General features: G+C 39.6%; 1 protein-coding gene across 3 annotated transcripts in view; it reads left to right on the forward strand.

The window, feature by feature from the left end:
* Window positions 1–10,455, forward strand: part of LOC133641598 (glucoside xylosyltransferase 1-like) — a 16,246-nt gene extending 5,791 nt beyond the window's left edge. Inside the window, exons 4-9 of one of the 3 annotated variants that reach the window (XM_062035437.1) lie at window positions 790–921; window positions 1,003–1,254; window positions 1,645–1,768; window positions 1,844–2,016; window positions 5,990–6,076; window positions 10,364–10,455. In XM_062035437.1, coding sequence (XP_061891421.1) covers window positions 790–921; window positions 1,003–1,254; window positions 1,645–1,768; window positions 1,844–2,016; window positions 5,990–6,076; window positions 10,364–10,423 — 828 coding nt within the window. In that variant the 3' untranslated portion in view covers window positions 10,424–10,455. Of the gene's footprint in view, window positions 1–789; window positions 1,255–1,644; window positions 1,769–1,843; window positions 2,017–5,989; window positions 8,750–10,363 lie in introns of those variants that run through there. The other 2 variants (XM_062035436.1, XM_062035435.1) reach the window with 2 other exon arrangements.
* Window positions 10,456–10,665: the final 210 nt, after the last annotated feature.

Here is a 10,665-nt window from a genome sequence, read left to right on the forward strand (position 1 = left end):
CCATCTTGACTGCATCTTTCGGGAATGTAAACAAAGAAGCGCCGGCTGTGTACTGTTGTTGCTGACTTCGTTCGAAAAATACGTCCGTTTCGCACCGACAACTTTCTTCTTTGCTTGCTCAGCTTCTTTCTCCATAATGCAATGAACATAATTGCAACAGATTCACGAACACAGATGTCCAGAATACTGTGGAATTATGAAATGAAAACAGAGCTTTTTCGTATTGGCTTCAATGTGGAAGGCATACCCGTGTTCCCCGGGCTACGTCACGCGCATACGTCATCCTCAGAGGCGTTTCGAACCGGAAGTTTAGCGGCAAATTTAAAATGTCACTTTATAAGTTAACCCGGCCGTATTGGCATGTGTTATAATGTTAAGATTTCATCATTGATATATAAACTATCAGACTGCGTGGTCGGTAGTAGTGGGTTTCAGTAGGCCTTTAAATAGTGCTAATTACAAAACAGAAAACAGGTGAGGGGAAAAGTGTTCGAAGACAGGCGTAAAACTGCTGCAGGAAAGGGGAAAACAGAAAGTGAAAAACCACAAAATAAGAGCACAAGACAGGAACTAAAACTACACCAAGAAACTCAAAATAAGACAAGCCGTGACATTGGGTAATAATCTTTGCTTTTTGGGACATGTTGAATTGTGCAAGTGTAAACGTTACGTTACTTAATGAAACGTGCTAAGCATGCCCAAAACAAATACACTACATTATCTTGTAGTATATACTTATATGTGCATGAAGCATACAAAATTACCTTTTATTTTCTATTTCCCTTTAAGCTGCACTCCTGGCCTCGATCTGTTCAGACTAGGTTCAACTTCACCATCTACTCCATCACTTTCCCTACGGAGAACGAAAACAATTGGAGGAAACTCTTCAAACCGTGTGCCTCTCAAAGGCTCTTTTTGCCAGTATGTTCATCCAACATCATAAGCAATCAAACATCTGCAAAAATAATGCTAAAAAATAAATTATTTCCTATTTTCCCTAAGCTCATCCTGAAGGAGGTGGACTCCTTGCTGTATGTGGACACAGATATCCTCTTTCTGCAGCCTGTGGAAGACATCTGGGCCCTCTTCACGGAGTTCAACGCAAGCCAGCTGGCCGCCGTGGCTCCAGAACACGAGGAGCCACGTATCGGCTGGTATAATCGCTTCGCCCGCCACCCTTACTACGGCCAGACTGGCATCAACTCAGGGGTCATGCTCATGAACATGTCACGCCTCAGGCAAACTTTTTTTAAGGTAGGCTGGTTTGGTTTTGGTCTTCAGACCTACTTGCTAAAAAGGTATCAATGAGAAAGTTGAGATATACTGGAAGGGTTAATATTGATGCATTGTATTATGTCATATTAAACATAGCCCATTTGTATTACCTCAAATTAGACTAAGAGGGACACATGGGAGAAAATGGATGTATGAAAATGTAATTGCCCAATTGATGGAGAGGTTTGAAAAAGTAGTTGCACTACCAAGGTCGGCCACAAGGTGTCAATATCGTCATTTAATCGGTTTTCTAGTATGAGTTCCCGCAACTATTTTTTGGAGTTCATTAGAAGTGATGGTTCTGCTATTTCTAAAATTCTAAATGTTTGTAAACATTTGTTGATTTATTTTTACATTGTGTTCTTCTAGAATGACATAACTGCTGTTACACTTCAGTGGAGTGAAATGTTGATTCCCCTCCTGCACAAGTACAAACTCAACATCACCTGGGGGGACCAGGACCTTCTCAATGTCATATTTCACCATAACCCAGGTGCGTGCACATGCATTTCACAACAGTGTTTGAAGTCATTACTTACCAACGTGAAGTGCTCTGGTGCTACTGCAGAAAGCCTCTATGTGTTCCCCTGCCAATGGAACTACCGTCCAGACCACTGTGTCTATGGCAGCAACTGCAAGCCGGCAGAGAAGGAGGGCGTCTTCATTCTTCATGGGAACAGGGGAGTCTACCATAACGAAAAGCAGCCGGCGTTTAGAGCCGTCTATGAGGCCATCAAACAGGTATGGAACACCTAAACGTGTCTCTTGTTAGTCCTTGGTGTATCTAGGAAAGGACAAAAATGAACACACGCACCAGTGTTCGCTTAGCTTTCAACATGTTAAAACTACATTGTAATTTGTCGGCACATACTTTATTTTGGATTGAGAGCAAACTTTATCCCCTGCAATGAAGTGAGTTTTCCAAACTGTGTGTTTTGCTAATGATTTCAACTGCCTCAGAAAAACATTTTACTTCCAAATTTGGAGCCGAGCCGGAAGGCAAAGCTCTCAATTTACCAGTCAATCTACGTCCCCATCCTCACCTATGGTCATGAGCTTTGGGTTATGACCGAAAGGACAAGATCACGGGTACAAGCGGCCAAAATGAGTTTCCTCCGCCGGGTGGCGGGTCTCTCCCTTAGAGGCCTACTGAAACCCACTACTACCGACCACGCAGTCTGATAGTTTATATATCAATGATGAAATCTTAACATTGCAACACATGCCAATACAGCCGGGTTAACTTATAAAGTGCAATTTTAAATTTCCCGCGGAACTTCCGGTTGAATACGTCTATGTATAATGACGTTTGCGCGTGACGTCAATGGTTGAAACGGAAGTATTCGGACACATTGTATCTCAATACAAACAGCTCTGTTTTCATCGCAAAATTCCACAGTATTCTGGACATCTGTGTTGGTGAATCTTTTGCAATTTGTTTAATGAACAATGAAGACTGCAAAGAAGAAAGCTGTAGGTGGGATCGGTGTATTAGCGGCTGGCTGCAGCAACACAACCAGGAGGACTTTGACTTGGATAGCAGACGCGCTATCCGACGCTAGCCACCGACCGCATCGATGATCGGGTGAAGTCCTTCGTCGCGCCGTCGATCGCTGGAATGCAGGTGAGCACGGGTGTTGATGAGCAGATGAGGGCTGGCGTAGGTGGAGAGATAATGTTTTTATCATAGCACTGACGAGGTCCCGTAGCTAAGTTAGCTTCAATGGCGTCGTTAGCAACAGCATTGCTAGGCTTCGACAGGCGGCACAGCATTAACCGTGTAGTTACAGGTCCAGTAGTTGGTTCGGTGTCTCCTGATAGTATTGTTGATCTGCTGTCTATCCTTCCAGTCAGGGGCTTATTTCTTTTGTTTCTATCTGCATTTAAGTACGATGCTATCACGTTAGCTCCGTAGCTAGCCGATGTATTGTCGTGGAGATAAAAGTCACTGTGAATGTCCATTTCGCGTTCTCGACTCTCATTTTCAAGAGGATATAGTATCCGAGGTGGTTTAAAATACAAATCCGTGATCCACAATAGAAAAAAGAGAGAGTGTGGAATCCAATGAGCCCTTTTACCTAAGTTACGGTCAGAGTGAAAAAAGATACGTCCTGCACTGCACTCTAGTCCTTCACTCTCACGTTCCTCATCCACGAATCTTTCATCCTGGCTCAAATTAATGGGGTAATCGTCGCTTTCTCGGTCCGAATCGCTGCTGGTGTAAACAACGGGGAAATGTGAGGAGCCTTTCAACCTGCTACGTCACGCTACTTCCGGTACAGGCAAGGCTTTTTTTATCAGCGACCAAAAGTTGCGAACTTTATCGTCGATGTTCTCTACTAAATCCTTTCAGCAAAAATATGGCAATATCGCGAAATGATCAAGTATGACACATAGAATTGATCTGCTATCCCCGTTTAAATTTTAAAAAATCATTTCAGTAGGCCTTTAGAGATAGGGTGAGAAGCTCCGTCATTCGGGAGGAGCTAAAAGTAAAGCCGCTGCTCCTCCACATGGAGAGGAGCCAGATGAGGTGGTTCGGGCATCTGGTCAGGATGCCACCCGAACGCCTCCCTAGGGAGGTGTTTAGGGCACGTCCGACCAGTAGGAGGCCGCGGGGAAGACCCAGGACACGTTGGGAAGACCTCGGGATCCCCCGGGAGGAGCTGGACGAAGTGGCTGGGTATTGGGAAGCCTGGGCTATGTTGAAGAGGTTCATTTAGCCTACTGATGTGTATTTATAAATGGTTGATTTATATAGCCTAGTAGTGAAGTAGTAGGAAGTCTGGGCTTCTCTGCTTAGGCTGCTGCCCCCGTGACCCGACATCGGGTAAACGGAAGAAAATGGATGGATGGATTTACACACATACACACACACACGTATGTATGTATATATACATATACACATATATATACAGTATATATACATACATATATATATATATATATATACACATACATATATATACATATATATTTATATATATATATACATATATACATATATATATATATATATATATATGCATATATATACATATATATACATACATACATACATACATACATACATACATACATATACATAATACACATATATATATATATATATATATATATATATATATATATATATATATATATATATATATATATATATATATATATATATATATATATATATATATATATATATATATATATATATATATATATGTGGGCAGCACGGTGGAGAGGGGTTAGTGCGTCTGCCTCACAATACGAAGGTGCTGAGTAGTCTGGGGTTCAATCCCAGGCTCGGGATCTTTCTGTGTGGAGTTTGCATGTTCTCCCCGTGACTGCGTGGGTTCTCTCCGGGAACTCCGGCTTCCTCCCACCTCCAAAGACATCCACCTGGGGATAGGTTGATTGGCAACACTAAATTGGCCCTAGTGTGTGAATGTGAGTGTGAATGTTGTCTGTGTTGGCCCTGCGATGAGGTAGCGACTTGTCCAGGGTGTACCCCGCCTTCCGCCCGATTGTAGCTGAGATAGGCTCCAGCGCCCCCCGCGACCCCGAAGGGAATAAGCGGTAGAAAATGGATGGATGTATATATATATATATATATATATATATATATATATATATATATATATATATATATATATATATATATATATATATATATATTTTTTTTTTTTTTCTTCTACCGCTTATTCCCTTCGGAACTACCACCACCATGCTTGACGGTAGGCTTGGTGTTCCTGGGATTAAAGGCCTCACCTTTTCTCCTCCAAACATATTGCTGGGTATTGTGGCCAAACACAAATTTTTTGTTTAATTTGACCACAGAACCTGCTTTTTGGTGGTTCTCGGTTGACTCTTGATCATCCTTACCAATTTTCTCTCAGCAGCAGGTGATAGCTTGCGTTTTCTTCCTGATCGTGGCAGTGACAAAACTGTGCCAGGCACTTTATACTTACGAACAATTGTTTGCACAGTTGCTCTTGGGAACTTAAGTGCTTTGAAATGGCTCCAAGTGACTTTCCTGACTTGTTCAAGTCAATGATTAGTTTTTTCAGATCTGTGCTGAGTTCCTTTGACTTTCCCATTGTCGCGTTTGTAACCGAGTCTAATGACTGCATCGCCTGAGCTCTATTTAAATGGGCCCAGAGAAGTCAACAGGTGTCGTCAATCATAATCACTCACATGAAGTTAAGAGGCCATGCCATGAAGCTAATTTGATTTGATTGTAACTTTTCTACATCACCAAAATTGATCATGTATGTTGCTTTATGTATATTTTTGACCCAGCAGATTTGGTCACATTTTCAGTAGACCCATAATACATTCTTAAAAGAAACAAACTTCATGAATGTTTTTTGTGACAAACAAGTATGTGCTCCAATCACACTATCACAAAAAAAATAAGAGTTGTAGAAATTATTGGAAACTCAAGACAACCATGACATTATGTTCTTTACAAGTATATGTAAACATTTGACTAGGCACAGTCTGGTTGAGTCATATTCATCATCTAGACACACCTTGTGTTGAAAATAAGAATCAAAAGGTGTTGTGTGCAGTCGCCATTCCACCGCACGTCTGTCTGGACCATTACACGTGGCAAATGGAACTGATTGTCCCACAGTGAAGCTGGCCTAGGCACTTGTATTGTGTTTGTAAATACCCCAAACCAAGATGTAACGTCTGCTTATTCTCCTCCCACCAACAGTACTCCTTTGGCGACAACATGGAGACCTCACTGCTTCAGCCCCTGGAAGCATCTCTACAGACCACCACCAATTCTTACTGTGGACAGGTGAGCCACCTGTTTACCAAGAAGCTGAAACAGAGTATAAAGTCTGTCATACAGGGAAGGTGATTAGTCCAAAGATCACACACCAACTCTCAATACCATAATTTAGATCTATTTTGTGAAGTACCATATTTTGCAGACTATAGAGCAGACTGGTATATTAGCCGCAATACAGGGTGTAGGCTAGTAAAGTACCACGATACTATTGAATCATATTCGGTACTATACCGCCTTTAAAAGGAAGTTATAACACTGAAACACCCTCAGGAAGGTGCTTTAAGACATGGCTAGCTAGCTAGCAGCTAACGTCCATCCGCACTCTGCTGTGTTTTAGCTACTTCTAAATCACTAATCCTGGCCTCCATGGTGACAAATAAAGTACGTTTCTTACAAGTATTATCACTGCAGGACGAGGAATAGCTAAACATGCTTCATTACACACCGTAGGAGGATACAATAGCTCACCGCTAACAAAAGCTAGCGCTCCTCAATGTAAACAAATCCACTGTATCATTACAGTGGATCTACACCTGACATCCACTGTAATGATACCAAGTACAATAGCATATTTAGTCGTTACTACTATGATTACATCAATATTTTTTATCATCATAAAATCTTTTGTATTTATTTTTTTATTCATATTATGTTTATAAACTCAGTAAATATGTCCCTGGACACATGAGAACTTTGAATATGACCAATGTATGATCCTGTAACTACTTGGTATCGTAATGGATACCTAAATGTGTGGTATCATCCAAAACTAATGTAAAGTATCAAACAGAAGAATTAGTGATTATTACATTTTAACAGAAGTGAACAGCAAATAAGCAGATATTAACAGTAAATGAACAAGTAGATTAATAATCAATTTTTACACTTTGTCCTTCATAATGTTGACAAAATAATAGAATATAAATGACAATATGTTAATGCATACTTCAGACTAATTAGGAGCCTTTGTTTGCTTACTTACTAATAAAAGACAAGTTGTCCAGTATGTTCACTATTTTATTTAAGGACAAAATTGCAATAAGAAACATATGTTTAATGTACCATACATTTTTTTGTTAAAATGAAGCCAATAACGCCATTTTTTGTTGTCCCCTTTATTTAGAAAAGTATCGAAAAACATTTTGGTACCGGTACCAAAATACTGGTATCGGTACAACCCTAGGTGCGCTAAAAAAAATGACAAGAAATGACAGGCAAAAGTCAATTTCTAGTTCTTAACCTGTTTTAAACACTTTTTGCAAGTATGTAATGACTAATTATGCAAATCTGCCCCTCCGCCCAACCCACCAAGTAGATTGCAGCCTGTGGGAAAGACGAATCTTCGTGTTTTAAGTAAAGGGACGACCTGTATCTTTGAATAGTTCCATCCACTCCATCTGTTTTCAAACAGTTCCACGGCTTTCTTCAAAGATTTTTTGGTACATGCCTCCCAATAAGCTGCATGACAAACACACTGGGGCCTACTGAATTATTATCTGTTTACAACTGCCATACTGTGTGTAACTTGGGATGGTACTACTTAAAATGTTATGTGTTTTCGAGTGCTGCTTCATATGAAATACTACCATCCCTTCCTTTTCATTTTCTCCCTCATCATGGAAGAAAACACGCTGAGTTTACTTTGGCCCTGCAAAGATTATTAAGTTTCGCAGCAGAAGAGACAATCAGAAAGAGGGAGATTTGTATTAATGGCAAAATCATGATGATAATAAGAGTAATAATACATTTTGTTTAGAAGCACTTTTCAAAAAGCTCAATTAGCAATACCGTATTTTTCGGACTATAAGTCGCAGTTTTTTTAATAGTTTGGCCGGGGGTGCGACTTATACTCAGGAGCGACTTATGTGTGAAATTATTAACAGCCCTTTGAGACACTTGTGATTTAGGGCTATATAAATAAACATTGATTGATGATTGATTAACACATTACCATAAAATATCAAATAATATTATTTAGCTTATTCACATAAGAGACTAGACGTATAAGATTTCATGGGAATTAGCGATTAGGAGTGACAGATAGTTTGGTAAATGTATAGCATGTTCTATATGTTATAGTTATTTGAATGACTTACCATAATATGTTACGTTAACATACCAGGCACATTCTCAGTTGGTTATTTATGAGTCATATAACGTACACTTATTCAGTCTGTTGTTCACTATTCTTTATTTATTTTAAATTGCCTTTCAAATGTCTATTCTTGGTGTTGCGTTTTAGATGGATAGATAGTACTTTATTGATTCCTTTTTATCAAATACATTTCCCCAAACAATGCGACTTATACTCCAGTGCGACTTACATATGTTTTTTTCCTTCTTTATTATGCATTTTCGGCCAGTGCGACTTATACTCCGGAGCGACTTATACTCCGAAAAATACGGGAAAAGTAGAATTAACAGAATATATGACTTTTGTACACACTACCTACAGTCCAGTAAGGTAGAATAAAGAACAATTGTTTCTTTCTATTATCACATTTTGGTACAAATTAGTGACTTGTGACAAAGACAAGCAAAATTAATGACTTGAACTGGTTGTGTTATCATGTCTTTAAATTAATTATTTATATAATATTCAATGTTTGTATGAACCATGGACACAGCTGTAAAGTTTGCAACTGATGCTAGCATTAAACTTTAATGTCTTAAAGAAGAGTGGAAAAACAAGTTGACTTCCTATGTTTGTGTTTCATTGTGTCCATTAAACCATATCCAATTGTATTCACACCACAAAGTATGTGAAAACACCGTTTAAACATCACAAAATGCCACAAATTCAGTCAGCCATTTTGAATATTGCGCTCTCAATACCTTTGGCTATTTTCGGAGATTGACATCACAGGAGTAACACTTCTGCACTCTGACCATATTATTAGATCAGTCATACTGGAAATACACACAAATTGGAAAGAGATGAGTTGTTTATTATTCACAATACTTATGTAAGACAAGAACACATATGATTGGCTTTTTATGCATTTGAAATCGTACATAAATAGCCTACAATTGATTCAACAGATGGAGGGTCCTCTCATTATATTCTCTAAAACATCCAGAAACTGCCAACAATATTTCATTTACATGTCGTGACCTGAAAATGAACCAAATATGAGTGATATTATTATTATTATTATTATTATTATTATTATAAGTGCCAACGCAGACGGACTATTTTAGCGGCGCATTGACAGCAGTGAGCTAATGCTACCTTACGCTGCTATTGTTGACACGTTGAGCCGACAGCTGCTTCTGCTTGGTCTCAAACTTGCTAAAAGTAAATTCTAGATTATAATTCTTGCATCTCTCACCTGCTAGTAGACAAATGTGACCATGGTCTGACAGGCTGGTCCACTTTCACATCCCCCGAGATGGCGAAATAGACCCCATAAGACGCTTTCTGCAGGAACTTTTTTTTTACCTTTCATGAGGATTGTGATTGAATCTTCATACCAAAGACTATAAAAATGGGACCCATAACCTTCTGCTTGGCACTCAGCAACAAAGGGTTGGAGTTGGGGGTTAAATCACCAAAATGATTCCCGGGCGCGGCGCCGCTGCTGCCCACTGCTCCCCAAGGGGATGGGACAAATGCAGAGGACACATTTCACCACATCTAGTGTGTGTGTGACAATCATTGGTACTTTAATCTTTAATCTTAATCTTAATCCAAACGAAATTATGTGAGCGTCCCGTCCCGTCGGTCAACATCCCAGCGAGAGTGGAAATATTACAGTTAGAACTTATTGCTCTTCCTCTTTGTGTTCAGGCTCAACAATAAAAGGATCATCATTTTTCCAAAAGTAACCATTGTTGATTCTCACAAAGTCTGCTTGATTTGCAGTGTTGTTGATGGGGAAGGGATCTGTGGTTCCTAGCCCGACATCACGTGACTGGCTTCCTCATTATCATCTCGGGAATCTCTCTGAGATTGATACTATTTTGATCATATTTATTTATCTGCAAACTTTGGCAGTCTTTAGGTGTTAAATGTTGGGTTAAATCACCAACATTTGATTAAAATGATTCCCGGGCGCGGCGCCGCTGCTGCCCACTGCTCCCCAAGGGGATGGGACAAATGCAGAGGACAAATTTCACCACATCTAGTGTGTGTGTGACAATCATTGGTACTTTAATCTTTAATATTAATAAATCAGACATACACTATATTGCCAAAAGTATTTGGCCACCTGCCTTCACTCACATATGAACTTTAAGTGCCATCCCATTCCTAACCCAGAGTCCAATATGATGTCGGTCCACCTTTTGCAGCTATTACAGCTTCAACTCTTCTGGGAAGGCTGTCCACAAGGTTGCGGAGTGTGTTTGTAGGAATTTTCGACCTTTCTTCCAGAAGCGCATTGGTGAGGTCACACACTGATGTTGGTGTTTTTAACAGTGTATTAACTGCAAATGGAAAGACAATACGTTTGTTTTAACGGTAGAAAATTTGGCAGCTAAGTTGCCAGAATTAAAAAAAGGAACTTGTACTGTTTTTTACGGAGCCCCTAAAATGGACATGGGGGAATTTTTTTGACATGTTTTATAAAGTTATAAAAAATGTTTTTGTTTTT

The sequence above is a fragment of the Entelurus aequoreus genome, linkage group LG24 (genome assembly GCF_033978785.1).
Source record: "Entelurus aequoreus isolate RoL-2023_Sb linkage group LG24, RoL_Eaeq_v1.1, whole genome shotgun sequence".
Lineage (NCBI taxonomy): Eukaryota > Metazoa > Chordata > Actinopteri > Syngnathiformes > Syngnathidae > Entelurus > Entelurus aequoreus.